This window comes from Narcine bancroftii, chromosome 4 (genome assembly GCF_036971445.1).
Source record: "Narcine bancroftii isolate sNarBan1 chromosome 4, sNarBan1.hap1, whole genome shotgun sequence".
NCBI classification, from domain to species: Eukaryota; Metazoa; Chordata; class Chondrichthyes; order Torpediniformes; family Narcinidae; genus Narcine; species Narcine bancroftii.
Window position 1 is genome coordinate 218,081,929 of NC_091472.1, and position 19,664 is coordinate 218,101,592.

At 38.2% G+C, this 19,664-nt stretch overlaps 1 protein-coding gene and 1 long non-coding RNA gene across 8 annotated transcripts in view; one reads left to right on the forward strand and one right to left on the reverse strand.

Annotated features, from left to right (window-relative positions):
- ikzf2 (IKAROS family zinc finger 2) overlaps positions 1–19,664 on the forward strand; it is a 199,189-nt gene that overhangs the window by 8,975 nt on the left and 170,550 nt on the right. The window contains exon 1 of one of the 7 annotated variants that reach the window (XM_069933948.1): positions 16,696–17,062. The exons of 4 other annotated variants lie outside the window; for them this stretch is intronic. In XM_069933948.1, the coding sequence (XP_069790049.1) occupies positions 16,956–17,062 (107 nt within the window). In that variant the 5' untranslated portion in view covers positions 16,696–16,955. Of the gene's footprint in view, positions 1–16,695; positions 17,063–19,664 lie in introns of those variants that run through there. 2 more of the 7 variants (XM_069933952.1, XM_069933959.1) reach the window with 2 other exon arrangements.
- On the reverse strand, positions 11,721–17,228 carry LOC138761593 (uncharacterized). The gene is made up of 2 exons (XR_011356383.1): positions 16,226–17,228; positions 11,721–12,053 (listed from the first exon to the last, which is right to left on the reverse strand). It is a non-coding gene; the product is annotated as an uncharacterized lncRNA (long non-coding RNA).

Below are 19,664 nucleotides of genomic sequence, written 5' to 3' on the forward strand. Positions count from 1 at the left end.
TGCTGTAGTTTTTTTCAAGATATTGTCACACTGAGCTATCCCCATTCTTCGATGCACTCAATGGATTGCGTGGGCGTCTAAAGCGGAGTGGTTAAAACCTTTCATGTATCCAGCTAATGATCACAATTAGTATTCTGCAATTGTATGTGATTAAATGTCAAACCTCTATCTGATAATATAATGAACTGTTAAGGTGGAAGTGGGGTTGATGAAACATTTTAACTAAATAGCAAATTATGCATTGAAAAAAGTTAAAGAATCCTTTAATACAGTGGTTCTCAACCTTTTTATTTTAGTAAAGGATTGAGTAAGTTGGTATGTGAGTGGGAATGGAAGGTTGAGAATCACTGCTCTAGACCCAATTGTTACTGAAATATTTTGCTTGAGGAAAATAGTCATTGGCCCATTTCCTTTGGAGTTCTGAAACCCTGCACATAACGAGTCAATGAGGTACAATTAAAACAGTGGTTTTCAAACATTCTTTTCATCCACATACCACCTTAAGCAATCCCTTACTAATCACAGAGCACCTATGGCATAGGGAATACTTAAAGTGGTATGTGAGTGGAAAGAAAAGGTTGAGAACCACTGATTTACAGGGAACGTTGCTGTCAGAGAGCAGCAGCAATTATCGAGGATCCACATCAACCAGCACCAGTGGCGCAAAATCAAAAACAGATCATCAATTAGAGTTTCCTTTTGGTGTAATCTCACTAATGATGCTAATCCAATAGTATTTTGCACTTTGACGAATTTTATTGTAAAATGAAATGAATTGTTCTTGCATCAGTTAAATCCTCTTTAAAATAATAAGTGAGATATTAAAGAGTTCTTTATATTCAAGGCAACAGAGGAATAAAAATTTTTTTAGAATTTTTTTGTCTCAATTTACCTTCATACTCATTTCAAAGGAATGATACAAAGTATGAACTACCATAAAGCATATATAATTTTCCACAGTCAGTATGCTGTTCACAGTATACCAGTGGGAAGTTTTGATAAGGGTATTCAAAAACATGACAAATCTCCTCAGCCTTCTTAGAAGTTGAATTGTTGCCCTGCCTTTTTAGTTTCCTCCATGAGCTGGCTCCAGGAGAAGTCCAATAATATGAAGACTCCCAGGAACTTGACAGCACTAACCTTCTCCACCACTGTCCCGTTAATGAAGACAGGTGCTTGATTTCTTCCTAAAGTTCACAATGAGCTCCTTGATCTTGCTATGTCACTGAGGACTCTCATAAACTTCAACAGGTGTACCATTGGAGATTATTCTGGCTGGTTGCATCACTGTCTTGTATGGAGAAGCCAACACTTGGGGCAAGAAAAAACTCAAGGATTTTTAATTTGGCCTGCAACATCACGGGCACCAGACTTCACTCCATCGATTTTTTAGAATTAGCAGTTAACTAGATTACTTTATTCTTATGAAAGTTTACAGAATCATTTTAAAAAGGCAGAATATTATTTTTTTCAAATTTTTCAGACAGCTGTGGCCATCATTCCAGTGTTTATAAATATCAGCCTTTAAATTGTTTAGTTTCTTTATTCATCCTGCGGGATCCGAGGGGTGAGTGGCAAAATCAAAGGCATACTGTCTTTGACCCTGTAACCAGTTGCTGCCAAGCAATGGAACAGACAGGAATGTGGGCAATGTTGCAGTTTTATTTCAGATTGTAAAATACACACATTTTTAACCATTACAAGTATAGATTGATAGGTATCTGAATAGACAGGTGTATCAAAGAGAAGGCATGGAGTTGAACTGAGTGACAGAATGCATCAGGCAGAGCAGATATGATAGACTGAATGGCCTACCGTCCTATCTTATGGTCTTACATTGAAAAAGGTCATGTTTATTTATGTCCAATATATTGAATGTTAATATACAAGTACAGCAAGCAACCATTTACTAGATTATTTTACACTTTATGTAAGTTTATAGTCATATTAAAATGGCGGAATCTCTTCTATTTTTTATTTTCTGCTTTGAGAGACAGAATTAAATATAATTTTAAAGACCTGGCAGTTTAATATCAGGGATTAGATTAGGTGTAGGTTAGCATGCAGCTCCATTGTAGAACTGTTCAGCAGTGGGAGGAGGGTGGTGGCTTTGCTAGGTTAGTTTTATTGTGTCTGGGTAGCTGTGTGAGTTCATTCTTAAATATAAATCTGTTTCATATTTTGGTCTTTTTTGGGTTCCTCGTCCTTATGTGGTCTACACATGGACAGAAATAATTACTTTTACAATTTTTAAGTAAACTTTTAAATATATGTTAAAAATTATAACTTTGTTTATCTAAATGTTAATGGCTTGAACCATACAATTAAACAAAAAACAATTTTTTAAATGTTTACAATGTTTCAAGCCTATATTATCTTTGTGGAAAAGATACACATTCACAGAGGATGAAAATTGTTTTTTTCAAGTTCTAGAAAGGATGTCATTTGCATCCTCTGTCTTAGTTTAAAGTTAAAGATGTATCAATCTTTATTGACTAAGTTTCCTTTGTGCATTTTAAAACAATATTGGAACCCATGGGTAGATTCTTAATAATTGCAGGTACTGTGAATAATAAAAAAGTAGCCTTAGTTAATATATATGCTACTAATGTTGAAGATCTGGATTTTTTAAAGATGATGTTTGCGTCTTTACTGAATCTAAGTGAATATATACTATTTATGGGTAGAGATTTTAACTGTTGTCTTAATCCAATGATTTATAGGACTTTCTCTAATCAGATGCTTCCTAAATTAATCTGCTACATTTAGTAATTTTTTTTGATTATGTACTGGTTGGCATATGGAGGCTTTTACATCCTAAAGACAAAGACTTTTTTTCCTCATGTTTATCATAGTTATTGGAGGAATGATTATTTCTTTATTGATACTTGTGTGGTTCTTTTGTAACAGGCTGTGTTATGATGCAATTGCTGTTTCTGATCATTTGGCCTTGAAACTATCTTTTAAATTTTCTGATGTAATTTCTTGAGTTCAGCAGTGGCAGTTCAATTCAGCTTTACTTCAAGATGAGCAGTTTGTAGACTTTATTAAGGAACAAACTACGCAATTTTAAAATCAAATTCAACTGAGGGAATGTTGAGCCTAACTGTTTGGAATATGTTCAGGGCATACCTGTGAGGACAAGTAATTTCTTATTCATCAGAGTTAAGGAAGTGCACAAAAGAACAGTTGTTATGACTAAATAAAAATAAAGAAATTTATATACTCAAGGAAACCTAATATGGATCTCTATAAGGAAAGAGTAGAGCTCCAAATGCAATATGATTTATTATTAACATATCCTGTCGAGAAATTGTTTAAATCAAAACGGCAGTTTTATGTACATGGAAATAAATTATTTGCTAGTCAATTAAAGGCAGCTATGGCTAAAAGACATATTCCTAAGATTTATAAAGGAGATGGCAATATTGTATATGATCATGATGAAATTAATAGAGCATTTCAGAATTTCTATTCTGATTTATATAAGTCTCAATTTCCTGATAATACCATAAATAATGGTATTCAACAATGATTGAATATCCCTAAACTCTTTTCTAATGATCAAGTTTTATTGGGAGTCCCAATATCAGAAATGGAAATTTTTAAAGCTATTTCCTCTCTTCAATTCAACAAAGCCCCAGGCCCAGATGGTTATACTACTGAGATTTTAAAAGCCTTGCTAATATACTAATGCCCAATTGTATAGGGTGTTAATCAATTGTGTATCTCTTAGAACTTTGCCATGGACATTTTATGAAGCATCAATTTTATTAATTCCTAAGAAACATAAAGTCCCTTTAGATTGTGTTTCCAAAAGACCAATATCATTGTTGAATGTTGATTCCAAAATTGTTTCTAAGATTTGAGCATTCAGATTGAAAAATATTCTTCCTCAGATAATTTATATGGACCAAACAGAATTTATAAAGAATCATTATTCACATTTTAATATCCATAGTTCAATGAATATTATTTACTCTCCATTGACTAAAATTTTGCATATTTCTTCATTAGTTGCAGAAAAGTCTTTTGATGGAGTGGAATGGAAATATTTGTTTGAAAATTTGAAAAGATTTAATTTCATTCCTGATTTTATTTCCTGGATTAATTTGATCTATCAAGCTCCTGTTCCTGCAGTAAATCCTCTTTTTAAAAAAATCTGTTTCAAGGCATTAGACAAGGTTATCCATTGTCCTTTATTATTTAACCTAGCCTTGGAACCTTTGGAGATAATAAATAAGGATTAAGCAAGCTTTGTGCAAAAAAAACAGGCAGTGGATAACATTCGCAGACTATTGAGTACAATGCATCTGGCACAAACCAGAAGTTGTGGTCCTGGATGCAGAAAAGGCATGTGACATATTGGATTGGAACTTTTTATTCAAAGTGTTAGAAAAGTTGGGGTTAGGGCCTACTTTTATAAATTGGATAAGGGTGCTGTACCACTTGTCCAAGGCTAAAGTTGTAACCAATGGACAAATTTCTCCAGCTTTCCCACTGGCAAGATCAAGTAGACAAGGGTGCCTGCTATCTCCAGCTCTGTGCATACTAGCCATGGAGGCACTGGCTGAAGCCATTTGCTAGAATCCAGACATTAAGGATTTTAGAACAGGCCAGGAAGAACATAAAATCAATTTATTTGCCAACGATATACTGATATATCTGACAGACCCAGCAAACTTGTTGTCCAAGCTGTGTTCTACTCTGGAGGACCATGGGGAGACCTCTGGGTATAACTCAATTGGGACAAGAGCAAATTATGTCACTTACTAAGGGGGATTATAGTCAATATCATGAAAATAGTCATTTAAAGTAGCCACAAAATGGGATCGAATACCTAGGAGTCAGAATAGATAATAGCTTGAATAACTTGCACAAACTAAATTATACCTCCTTGCTTGGGAGAACTGAGGAGGACTTAAGCAGGTAGATGTCCTCACCCATAAAATCAGTGGGCAGGGTCAATTGTGTTAAAATGAATGTGTTGCTGAGACTTCAGTACCTCTTTCAGACACTGCCTGTGGCATTGCCCCAGGGATTCTTCCAAAATTTGCTTTTGTGAACAAGGACATTTCAATGGATTGGAAAGGTAGCCAGGGTCTCTATGGAAAAAAAAAATGATCTGGGATTACAGTCTGGGTGCACTACAAATGCCAGACTTCAAAAGATATTATTGAGCAGCCCAGATGAGATACATTGCCTCACTCTTCAAGGGGGGAGGTGTACCATCCTGGGTACAAATTAACCTGCAAGTGGTAGGTGAGAAGGTGTAAGAGGATTTTATTTGGGAAAATAGGCAGTCGCATACTATAAGAAATAATCTCCATTTCGAATAAAATTAACCAGTATATTGGAAACAAAGTGGGGCTGTCCCCAAAAACACCCTGGCTCCAAATAGATTAATACCATTGATGGTGGGTAACAAGATCCTGGACACCAGAAATCGTAATGGCATCAGGTGCGTAGAGAACTGTTACAAGCGGGGGCGGCTAATGTTGTTTGAACAACTGAGGAACAAGTATGATTTAACAAATAAGATGTTCTATTGCTATATTCAGATAAGATCTTTTCTACAAGACAAATTATGTCCAACTAGTATGCACAGAGCTGGAGATAGCAGGCACCCTTGTCTACTTGATCTACCAGTGTGCAGTGACATAGAGACCCTGATTCAAAGGAGGAACATGTGGAAGTTCATCTCGGCAATGTATTTCTTGCTCCAAGCGGAAGGACCTAAACCAGACCTTCACAAATCAAGGAAGAAGTGCGAGTCGGACTTGGGAATAATGATTGATGAGTGATGCTGGTCTGATCTGTGTCGGACCAGTATGTCTGCAATTATCAATGCGCAGTATAGACTGGTTCAATACAACTTCCTACACCAGCTGTGCCTGATGCCACAAAAATCGAACCGATCTAAATCAAAATGATCAGACCAATGCTTCAGATGTGGCATTGCGACAGGAACCTTTGTCCACACAACCTGGACATGAACCAAGGCGAGACCCTTCTGGTGGAACTGGGCCAAGCCTGGAAAAAACCTTAGGTAAAGAATTCCCACAGGGATCAGAGCTGCTCTTGTTGGGAAACATAATTGATATAATGAACCTATCCAAACATAATGGACATAATGAACCTACCCAAATTACAAAAGAGTGAGAATCTTTTCAATAATTGATCTGGTCCGGGGGGGTGGGGGAAATACCACCAGATCCCCCTGCACCCCAGCGATGATCCCAAGACAGCCCTCCTCACACTGTTTGGCCTTTGAGTTTCTCCAGATGTCATTTGGCCTCAAAAATGCAGCACAGACTTTCCAGAGACTCATGGACTCAATGGGGCGTGGCCTGGATTTCATTTTTTATCTCCCTAGATGACATCCTCATTGCCAGTTGTTCATAACAGGAACACTTAATACACCTCTAGATGCTCTCCCAGCAAATGAGAGACTATAGCCTAGCCATAAACCCAGTGAAATGTCAGTTTTGCCTGATCGATTTCCTTGGGCACCTCATTGATCGACACAGGGCTGTCCCTCTTATGTCAAAGGATGGGGCCATTTGTAAGTTTTCCAAGCCAACTACAGTAAAGGGTTTGCAGGAGTTCGTTGGGACAGTCAACTTCTACCATCAGTTCCTGCATCCACTCCCAGGATCATTCAACCTCTTTTCAAGCTGCTGTCTGGTCAGACCAAAGAACTCAGCTGGGATGCAGAGTCTATGCCAACTTTTGACCAGGCCAAAGATGTTCTGGTCAACGTCACCCTTCTAATCCATCTGCCTTTGGCGGAGTCCTGGAGCAGCTGATTTATGGACATTGGAGACCACTCGCTTTCTTCAGCAGACACCTGTGGCCCATGGAGCAGAAGTATAGAGTGTTTGAAAGGGGGTTGCTAGCCCTCTACCTTGCCATATGCCATTTCCGCTATCTTCTTGAAGGACGGAATTTCAGTCTTCACCAATCACAAGCCCCTCACTTTTGCTTTTGCCAAGGTGTTGGACCCTTGGTCGGCAAGGCAGCTGCATCACCTCTCTGATGTACAGGTTCTTTGCATAACTGCAGCTGAGGTGAGGAGTCTCCATCCAAGGTGAACCCACATGAGGCAGCAGGACCAGACAAATTATTCAATTGGGTACTGAAGAACTGCACAAGCAAACTGATGGAACTCCTCATGGACATTTTCAACATGTCACTGTAGCAGTCCATCATCCAAATGGATTTCAAGATAGCCACCATTATTTCAGGTACAAAACAGGGTGACAGTAACAGGCCTCAATTACTACCATCCAGTGACACTGATCTCTACCATTATGAAATGCTTTGAGCATCTGGTGACAGAATGTATCAAAGTGCACCTCCCAGAGACATTGGATCCATTGCAATTCACCTAAAGACAGAACTATTTCACTGTTAATGCTACAGATTTGTCCCTCCACTCCACCCAGTCCTACCTGGAGAATAATGTCTCATACGCCAGACTGTTTTTCATTGACTTCATCTCAGCGTTTAATACGATCATACCCCAGAGGTTCATGGAGAAGCTATCCTTGCTGGGATTCAACAACTCTCTCTGTAACTGGATTCTGGACTTCCTAATGGACAGACCATGTCTGGATTAACAGCAGAATGTCGAGTACTAACAAGCTAAACACTGCTGCACCTCAGGGCTATGTGCTCAGCTCACTCTTGTTCATGCTACTCACTCACAACTGCAATGCCATATCAACCTCCAACAGTGTCAAGTTTGCAGATAACATGACAGTAGTTGGCCTCATCTGCAACAATGATGAGTCGCACTACAGAAAAGTGGTGAAAAATCTCATGAAATGGTAAAAGAATAACAACCTGAATCTCAATGTGGACAAGATGAAGGAGATGATTGTGGATTTCAGGAGGACCAGGGTTGACCACCCTCCACTACCTATTAAAAGCTCATTAGTGGAGTGAGTAAAATGTACCAAGTTCCCCAGAGTCCACTTAAGTAGTGACCTATCATGGACACACATCACATCACTTATCAGGAAGGTGTAACAACAACTGCATTTCCTGAGAATACTGGGATTACTGAGGACCACTGTCACCCAGTACGCAGCATCTTTCAGCCATTTGCATTAGGAAAAGGATACAGGAGCATCAGAATCAGAACCACCAGGATGAGAAACAGTTTCTTACCACGAGAAGTGAGATTGCTGAATGACTCATGAACTGCTCATACAAACCCGTCGTGATTTAGCAATAATAAATATTTATTTTAATATCTGTATACAAGCACTGTGCATATGTATCATTTGACTTGTGCTTTTACTCTGTCTATACACCTCATAATTTTGTATACCTCTATCAAATCTCCCCTCAATTCTTCTACAGTCCAGGGAATAAAGTCCTACCTAGCCTGTTTAATCTTTCCCTGTCCTTCAAATCCTGCTAACATACTTGTAAATCTACTCTGCACACTTTCATTTTTTTTGGATAGCTTTCTTGTAGTCAGGTGACCAAAACTTGACACGATACTCAAAATATGCCCTCATCGATGTCTTATACAAATTTACAATAACATCCTAACTCCTTTTATTTATTTATGAAGGCCAATGTGCCAATAGCTCTTTTTAAAACCCTAACTTCCTGGGAATTGTGTTTCGGTATTCTCAGATTCCTGTAAAAAGAGAAAGGAGAAGTGGTCTTCCTGGAAGGCTTGTCCTAAAACATTTTTCAGAAGTACTGTTGAATATCAGTTAAATTTCTGAGGTACATTTGAGGTTCAGCTTCTACAAGGCAGTCATTAAAGAATTTTATAAAGCACAAGCGATAAGAAAACTAGATAATAAAAGAAAAAAAAAATGGAGTGGCATTGTTGGCGAATGGGTTAGTGCAATGCCTTGACAGCATCAGTGATTGGGACCAGGTTTTGAATCCTACATTGTCTATAAGGAGTTTGTACATTCTCCTCGTGTCTGCATGGGTTTTCCCTGGGAGCTCCAGTTTCCTCCCACTGTTTGAAATGTACCAGGGCATAGTTTAATTGGGTGGCTTGGGCTCATGGGCTGAAATGACCTGTTACCATACTGTATGTCTAAATTTTTAAAAAATTAAAATATAGCCTGGCATAAAAGATACTTTTATGATGAAATTCTAGTAGCTGGCTTTTTCCAAGGTGGAATCCACATATTTGGCCACTGGTTGTGTGAATGGTGCTTCATGGACTGAAATGGTTGATTGTTTACAACCACTCACAATGGTAGATGTCAGGATGATTGTTTACAACCACTCACAATGGTAGATGTCAGGATGATTGTTTACAACCACTCACAATGGTAAATGTCAGGACACCCACCAGCTGGTTGGGTGTCATTGGGTTCTTTATGAACCTTTTTCCAAGGTGGGATCCACATATTTGGCCACTGGTTGTGTGAATGGTGCTTCATGGACTGAAATGGTTGATTGTTTACAACCACTCACAATGGTAGATGTCAGGTTGATTGTTTACAACCACTCACAATGGTAGATGTCAGGTTGATTGTTTACAACCACTCACAATGGTAGATGTCAGGACACCCACCAGCTGGTTGGGTGTCATTGGGTTCTTTATGATGCAGTCTGACAAGTGATTTTTGCAGGCTTGTTGAGACCTGAATTGATATTTTTGTGGCAGAATTTCTGTACTGACTTTGTTTAGGAATCAGAATGAATAGAAGTACTGATCAGACAACAGTCATGGTGCCACAAATGCAAACATTCTTGTTGTCTCTTGCTTGGCTGATGATAAAAATATAAAATATATAGCAGATGCCATTGCCTGGATTGAGGTAGGGAGAGGTCATATTACCAGGAGGTCTTTCCGATGGAACAAGGTATTGATTATAAAACTGGGTTCTGAGGCCACCATTGCTCGGATTGATTATGCTTCACAACATCACAAATGTCAACTTCTGAAAACCTTTAGTTTCATCTGCATGATTACATCTGTCCTACTGATTCTATGTGGCTGAAACATCACCAGAGGAAGGGTAGTCATTTACTGTGAAGAAACATATCAGGCCTGGAGGATAACTGAAATTAGTCTGGGCTAAGCTCTGACACAAGATTTATGGGTCAAAGCATGTTACAGAGAATAGAATAGTTAAAACAATCCAGGGGTATCATCTTTTACCAATTAAAAGTTCATTCAATAGTCTGATAACAACAAAAAGGAAACTATCTTTCAAGATGGAGGTATGTATTTTCAACTGTTTTCTTTCTCACGGGGGGAGAAGAGAATATGAAGGGGTGGGACAGGTCTTTTTATATGTTGGCAACTTTCCTGAGACGGTGGGAAGTATAGATGGAGTTGATGGAGCAGTGTTCACAACCCTCTGCAGTTTATTTAGTTTTGGGCAAAGGAATTGCCATACTTGCTGTGATGCATCCACACAAAATACATTTATAAAAAGTGTTCACAGACATTGGGGACATGTTGAATTTCTTTAAGCCTACTTGCAAAGACCCAGCCTCCAATGTGAACTTGCAATTATTGTGATTAAATGTTTAGATCAGGCCACTTTCTGATAAATGATGAAATTCAAGTTGGTGAGAGTAGGGAGAATCAACCATGATAAAACCATGGATGGACAATGTAAAGTGACTGGATATTCTTATAATTGTTGCTATACATGTGCATGGTGCAAAATTAATTTATCAGTCCAAACCATCAGAACATTTGAACAATTTTAAAAACAAACGACATTAAGGCCTCCACAACACAATCTTTCAAAATAATTCAAACAAACAAATAATTTTCTTACTCTTACTTTAGTTCATTACCACAAATGAACTTGTAGATCCTGAGAACATATTCTCTAGTGTAAGTACTGAGGAATCCAGCAAGCTAAATATAAATCATGTTGAATTCAGGGGCAGAGCACAACCAAGACATCATTGCTGAGATTGACTAGCAATTTTGGATTGTTACAAACCAACTGGCATACTAGTAGGCAGCCTTGAAATTGCCATCATTTCCCAGGAATGTTTGGCCCTATATATTTTTTTTAAAAAACCTGGTGTAAAGTACTGTAAAACCCCTGTTATCCAGAATTCAAGCAACTGGCAGCATCAAGCAAGCAGCAAAAAAAAAAAGAAATTAAAGAGGTAAAAGATATGGAAGTTTAAAATTTGTGCACTTCACTGTTAGTTCACCAATCTCACAATACACCATCTCAAGCAACCAGAAAATACTAATCCCCATAGATGCTGGATTTTACTATCAATTTGCAAATTTTGTTTCCTATATCATGATATTTAACTATGTTTCTTCAGCAGTTTTACTGTTTCTTTATAATCCAGTGTTTTCTTGTTAAAACAATCTCATTCTCAATTCAGATTCTGTCTTCTATGTTCAACACATGAATATTTAATGGACAATTCCCAAGCATACAAAATAGTGATCACTTTCACAACCTGGATCACAAAAATATATTTGCCTTGAATTAAAGTTAAACACATGCAGGGTGGACAAATGCTAGAAATAAGCAGAGTGGATAGTAACAAGCTTCCAATACTCCTACTTTGATATCTGGCTGGGTAAAAAACAGCATATATGTGTGTAATGCCATGGACATTAAGCAGAACTAAATACCAGAAAGAACAGTCCATTCTCCCATGGTATTTGGTTACTTATAAGTACAATTGAATTAAGTTGCTCAAAACTTTGGTTTACACAATGTTGCTGAAGAGTGTAGCTGTAGTTATTATTTGCAACTGTTTGCCTTCAATGCTGAGCTGAAGGCTCTTTTATTTTAATTAAAAAGTGGAAGCTTTAGTTGTGGTTATACCTGAAGTGAAGGTTTCCTTACAAGAGATTCCAGAGTCAAAGGAAAAAAAAGAGATCTGGATGGAAAGCACAGTGCTTCCCAAGACGAAGTAGTTGGTGTGGTTACAGAATTTTCCTCTTGCTGCTGGCAGAACTCCAATCATCCAGCTATGGTTGAATCACTGTTCCTGGTGTGACAAGATCACAGTGGCTCCAAACTTGTTGGTCTCTGGAGTGGAAACAAGTTTTCTTCATCCTAAAGAACTGTCTAAAAAGAAAATGAAGACGCTAAATAACAAAAAAAACCTCTGTTCCTTAATATAACAATATATTTATTAAGCACACAGGTCCGTCCTCTTTCAGAGTTGTAATGGTTTATTTGATCAATAATTTGTTTCTTTATCTTTTCTGAATGTTAATCTGAGGTATAAAGTTCAAACTGCTTCCCTTGTTTGAGCCATGTTCTCCTTTGTTATAATTACACTGGATTTTTCTCTAAAATAAACATCCCTTCTTAAAGGTCAGGAACTGAATGACTTAGGGGGGCATGGCTGTCATAGCGGTTAGCGCAACACCTTTACAACGCCAGCAATCAGGATCAGGGTTTGAATCCCACTCTGTCTGTAAGGAGTTTGTATGTTCTTCCTGTGTCTACGTACCAGGGGTTTAAATTGGGCGGCATGGACTCATGAGCCGAAATGGGCTTTTACCTTGCTGTTTGACTAAATTTTAAAATGTAATTTAAAAAATTTAATTTACTTTGGCTGAGTTTCTGGAAGCAGGCTGTAATGTAGCAAGTTACGCTTGATACCACCTTTGATTATCCCTTCTATCACCTTGGAATGATTGGGAGTAGACTAATGAGGGAGTAATTGCTTCTTCATCAATCAATGCCTAGTCAGCAGGCCTGTTATGAAAAGCCATATATCCTCTGAGGTTATTGATGCGCACCAGGCTTGTCACTACCCTACATTACCCCAGAGATTAATTTCTTCAAGCTTTTGAGAAACTGTAAAGTACAAGTACTGGTGCACATTTATGGCAATTGCATTGACATGGGTATACCAGGATGTTAGTGGGAATATTTACCCATCAGAATTTAAAGATATCTTCTACCTCCAAATTAGCATGGTTGGTGGATCAGGGAGTGAGCTCTGTCCTTTCTCTGGGCATCTCTAACCAACTCCATGATTTTGCTGACACTGGGGAAGAGGTTTGCTGACACCAAGCCACATTAATCTGTCTCTTCTGAACTCCATTTTATCATTGTTAGAGATCCTGCTGATGACGATGGTGTCATCTATGAATTTATAGCAGGATTGGAGCTCTGTTTGGTCATGTAGTTGTGGATGTATAGAGAGTATCATGGAGGATTGAGCCTTGTGATGCCTTGATATTGAACATGTTCGTGGAGGAGGTGCTGTCCCTCATCCTCACAGAAAGTCATGGTTCAAAATCCAGAGATTAATAAATCCAAATGCAGAAATTAATAACATTAATATTATGAGTGTGTGGAACATAGAACACTACAGCACAGGCCCTTTGACCCATATACTCCTTCTAAAAAGTACTAAACCCTCTCTACCCCATAACCCTCTACTTTTCTTTCTTTTTTTCTCTAACATCTGGATTTTTTTTCGTAAATTAGCCTAAGTTCTGTTGGGAATTTTTATTTTTTATTTTTATCCCAATACTCAGAATCATGAAAAGATTTTGCTCAATCAGCCATCTGGACTGTGCCAGTTTTATGAAAGATGATCTAATTAATCCCACCCCCCCCCCCCCCCTCTTTCTCTTCCTGGTGCCTGTAAACTCCTCCTGTTGAATGTTGTGACTAAATCTGACTTTAAAATGCTCCAAACTGAGGACATCTACAAGAGAGACTGCCTTGCTTTCAATTTCAATAAAATTCCACCTTCATTCAATTCGCCCATCGTTATTGAATGAAGATCTACCGGGACCAATGCCTGAAGAGGGCGCACAAAATCAGTGAACCGGTGCGGACTCGAAAGGCCAACATGGCCTGTTTCCGCTCCGTAAATGGTTATATGGTTATATGGATGAGGGAACCAAGTATAAAATAAGTTCAAAGACAATACAAAGTAGCCAATACAGAAGTTTCAAGAGTATCAACAAGCTAAGTGATTGAAAAAGGACACACTACCTTTAAGTTTAACACAGCAAATGTGGACAAGAAATTGATGCAACAGAGAAAACCTATGTTTAAAAGTAGTTATTACAATCAACTCAGGCAATGATCCAAATAAGCAATAGTGCAAGGATAGCTAAATTATGAAATAATAACAAAATAAAATTAAAATAAAAAATCTATTTAATGAATCCATATAGAAAAATGATTGCGTCATTTGTCCAGTGGTCTATGCAGATCAATGGACAACTCTTCATCCTAGCAATGAATACAATAAATGTGTGAGATTGTCATACAGTTATGGAGCACAGAAATAGGGTGTGAATATATACTTTGTGATATTTACCTGTGATTTATATCAGCTATTCTCAACCTATTTTTTGGCTATGGCCCCTTATGACTCTGCTTAAAGTTTATGGGCCCCCTTCCCTATGAAGCTGTCAACTTTAGTTGGTTTCTTCCTACCAATGATATAAAAATCTTTTATGATTTCAGACCATGGCTCCCCTTAAATGCGTTGTGGCCCTCAGGAGGGAGCCATAAGGCCCAAGGGAATGGCTGCTTTATGTCAAGAATATCACAAGGAGAAAATCTATTGAAAACTTCAACAGAATTAATTAGAACAGAAACAGAAGTAAATTTACATAATTTAAAAGTGGATCAAACTTTTATTGAAATTACTCTTCAAAAAACATCGCTAAAGTTTATGATTTCTTTGATTGTTGACAAGTTGAGTCCTTGTGATTATAACAAAAAATGCCATAAAATGAATAGACCTTTTATAACGAGGTTAAATGCCTGTCCCGCATCGGACTTGTCAGCCACAAATGAGCCTGCAGCTGACGTGGACATTTACCCCCTCCATAAATCTTCGTCCGCGAAGCCAAGCCAAAGAAGAAAAATGACAAATACATTGAAGCTGAAAAGCTATCAATAGTATAGCAAAAGTTCCTAAAATACAGCTGTCTGATAACACATTTTTGATTATTCCTTGAAACTCAGGTTATGGAAGATTCTTAGGAATGTTTAGATATAGAATGCAAGTAAATGACCAAAACATCCTAATAATTATTTTTCATATATTACATTCATGATTGTTCAAAATATTCAATATTTCAAATTTATTACTGGGTGCATGTTGAAACTATAACTGGTGTTGGGAGAATTACTTCGGATTACATATTCTTTCTTTCAGAATTGAGTTTGGTAAGCAGAAATGTCATTTTAACCTTTGGATATTTAGCATTTTTTTCACAAACAATGCTATGTTACCACTTAATTATTAGTTCATAAAATATAAATTATGTGATAAAGCTCATTTTAAATGACTGTCTATACATACTGAATTGTTAAACACACAAGATGCGCGATAGATGAAAAATTGTTCTGGAAGCCTCACCCTAATCAGTACTGTACTGTCTTTATCCCACTCAAATCCCCAGAGAAACCCCAAAGCCATTTGAATTGCAAGATCAGAGGGTTTATGCAACCAGGAGCTAATGCTGAAATTGATCCCAAAAACTGGTATCTTGAGCAAACTGAAGCTGGACAAACTCAGTGGGTGGGGAAGCATCCATCATAAAGGATCCAGAGGTGAAGTGTTGACCATTTTTATCCATGGATGCTGCCAGTCTTGTTGAGTTCCACCAGTACCAGCTTCACCTTGATTGATCAGGGGTTAAAACTGTTAAATAAAGTTATTATTATTGAGACATGATGTGAGAAAACTTACCATAAACAACTTTTCCAGCGCCAAGTAACTTGCCCGTATTTCCAATATTCTTGTAGAATTCTTTTTTTAAAATGTCCTCACCCTGACCCTAAACCATATATAGCTCTTGTGACTATTTTGTTATTATTTCAAAATTAAAACTCAGACTTCATTTACCCTTGAGCATTTTTCGGTAGTCTCGCCTTAATCGTAATTAGTATATCATAGGTCCCTGATGTTTAAATATTCAATAAATGGTGTATCTACACTGGGCCCAGCAGTATTACAGTGCCAGCAAATCCGGCATTGTCTGTAATAAGTTTGCACGTCCTCTTCTTGATCTAGTGGGTTTCCTCCCACCCTCCAAAAAATGTATGGTGTTAATTAGTATAATTGGGAAGCACCGGCTCATGGGCTGGAAGAGCTGCATGTCGAAATTCTCAACTATTTTTAGGTATGGGCCCCTTAGGACTCTGCTCACATTTTATGGGCCCCCTTCCCCGTGAAGTGGTTGTTTAGTTGGTTTCTTCCGTACTTCTCTCCTATCAACAACATAAAAAACATTTAAAAAATTACCCACCCAGATGGATGGCCCCTGTTGAGAATGGCAGATCTTAAGAGTGCATGGTTCTCGCAACACTATTATGAAGCCAGCGACTCGGATTCGAATCCCGCACTGATCGTACGTCCTTCCCGTGTCTGCGTGGGTTTTCTCCGGGTGCTCCGTTCAAAACATACATAGGTCAATTGGGCGGCACGAATTTCAATGGCCGGAATTAGTTTCTACAGCGTTGCAAATAAAACTTATTTTGACTTCTCAAACAAAATAAATCAGCGGCAGTTCCATAAGATGCATCCAGTGGATTCCACACACCTCCGACACGGAACTAATAGCCTCGTTTCAGTGCCAGCCTGAGCTTTCTCCATGTTCACCTTTTGCACCTGTATGCGAGTCATCACCCACGACTCGTAACCCGAAACACAATATTGCAACGATTGTGGCATATTACGTTTATTATGCAAAGTTAGTTCACGACATAAATGAGTATCCCAAGTTTATTTGAGTTTACCATGAGTCCACCATGAAGCCGCTTCAGAGTGGGAAAGCATTTGAAACTGCAGCGGATACAAGTGTAACCTCACACTGAGACGTTGTAGTTCCTAGGGGATTTCAATGGAGCGGTGCGATACAGAACGTTGGCTTGCGGGCTACAGCCACTCGTATCCAGGAAACGGGCCCGCTCCGGGATTCCAGGAGTGAGCCGACCCTGCAGCGGCCTCAACCCGTGGAGGTGCGGCCTGGCATTGCGATGTGTTTGGCGATTAAAAAGGTCCGAGGGGTACCCGCCATCGTAGCACGATGTGGCGAACAGGAGTACGTTATCAGCTCATCGGGGGAAAGAAGCATACTCTGCAGGTAAACGCATCACTCCCAACGCAGAGGGAAGGCCAAATCCGCCCAATTAACGCCAGCATTCCCGTATTAAAACTGCAGTTTCTCCTGGTCATTTGCAGGAGCGACTCCGGCAACGGCCTGTGTCAAAGAGCCTCAACGTCAGGGTTTCTAACCTGACATTTTATTTAGCTCAAGACTTGAATGCTATGTAGCCAGTTAAAATATAGGAACTGTTTTGGATACTAGGACTTATGGTAATCAAACACCTAATTAATTTGTTCATCTTTAAACAGAATTATTATGCCTGCAACGCCAAACCTATGTATACTACGAATTGGGGACAATTGTATCGAAATGAAGGTGCATTACCTGTTCCAACATCACTGATACGACAAAGCTTGTACTGTAGTTACGACTGGTATAATTGATGCTTGCGCAGTATGATGGGGAAGTAGTTTAATGTATTTGTCAATAAGTGTACCTAGCAACTGTAGCATTTCACAGCAAAGAAGCCTTTTGGTTATTGTTGTGCTTGTGTAGCTCTTGTTGCAAACCGTATTCGTCATGCCTCCATACAACTTGTTTTCAGATATTCACCCACCTATAATTTGACAAGTGTTAATGGGTTTTACTCCTTTCACTGTTTCTGATTGGGACATTCCAGATCCCAGCAACGTCTTACAAACTCGTCAACAGCGAGCACTGTATCATTGGTTCCAGTTGCTTAAACAAACAGGGGCCAGAGATAACTTGATTTTTATACCGAAACGTTTATCTTTGCTACATAAAGGCACTGTTTGACCTGGTGAGTTTCTCCAGTATTTGTGTGTTTTTTCACTTAACTACGGTGTCAACAGAATCTTGTGTTTTACCTCTGATATTATACCAGATTTGAGTGGAACATATTTTTCCACTTCAGAGAAGTTTTAGGTGTGTAGATTTTCACTGTTCAATAGAGATCACCAAGAGAGACCATTAAAATTTTCCCCCAACTGGTGACTTTCAAATAAATAGAAAGATGTTGCATGAATGAATATTGATACATTTAAAGTTTAATTACATTTAAATGTGAACATAAGCATGAAGACACAGCAAGCACCCCACATTAATAAAGTAAAACTTTTTCAACCTGTTGGTTGCTAGAAAAACCATGAGTACTTCTGAGAAATTTAACAAGGCAGATGTGGATTGGAAATCTGAATATGGCTAAAATGCGAGATAGTTCCACTGATGACGTGATGTGTGGCAAATGTGAATGGTCCCAAAATTACAGGAAATAAATGCAGAAACGATTTCAGCTTGGATTAGGCCAATGAAAATGAATTACCTTGCTTAAACAATGGTTACAGAAAGAAGATAAATAGTTATTAATCAATTAATCGTCTTTAGTTCTTTACATGATCATTGACAAGAAGAAAACTAATGATTCCAGTATTTAAGAAGAGAAAGGAATCATGACATTTTTGAGCTTTCTCATTTGCAGGAAAAGTGTTAGAACCATGGAATCATAGAACTCCACAGCACAGCAACTGGCCCTTCACCCCATCTAGTCCTTACTGGACCATTATTTTGCCTAGTCCCTAGTGTCGTAAGACCTTATTGTTTTTGCCACTTTATCCCACATTAGCATTTCTTTTCGAGGGCTACAGTGGTCCATTCATAAATATTAATTTATTTTCCAGCAAAGTTATTTTCATCAGCTGAAAATGTAGACCACAATATGAAAGAATTTCATCTGTACTGCCAGAGAGCATATTAATAATGCTTGTTATTAACAAAATGATCATAATTCATTCAATGGCTTCCATGTGGTCATGACTATAGCATTAATTTTTTTCATAATTTAATCAAACTTTAAAGAATAGTTATATATTACTTCCAAGCATTCACTCTACTATTCATTTACAAATGAGTATTCTGTAAACCAGTAAACCATCAGCATGACATAATTTTTATTGATGGAAATTTAGGTTGTATTACATTTGGATCTATTATTGACACCTTAAAGAATTGATGTTATTTATTACGTTGTTGGCTCTTATTGGCTGTAAGCATTTGTTTTCTTCTTGTTTGATGATGTTGACAATTTTTTATTTTTCTCAAAGTTTATTCTGGGCATACGGATCTAACTATTCCTCGAAGCGTCAGAGTTCTGCTTTCAGAGATAATGTGACATTGAGCCATATAAAATATTGGGATTGCTTGTTGGGATTGAAGAATAAATTAAAATGAAAAAAGGCAAATTGAAAAGTAAAAATAAGAAAAAAAATAGAGGAAATGTGACTACCAATAACTGTTCCTTAATTTATGGCATTAATAATGGACCAACTTTAAGAAGGCAGGATGCAGAAGATTGGGGAACTGGAAGAAATTACAAAGAGGGTAAGGTGTGAAGGTTAGTGGAATTTTAAAGAATAAAAACATTAAGTGCCTATATTGGGAAGGGTTGTGGCTGCCCCCTATCAAGTCGGAGGACCCACAAGCTGCCAATCAAGATTTGGTTCCACCCCACCCATTAGTGCACACCTTGTTATTGGTCTATGTAAATTACCTGGACTGCACTCTCCAGCCTGCCTGTACTTGGCTTTGGGCCATTGGCTGATGTAATTGGATTAACCCTCCT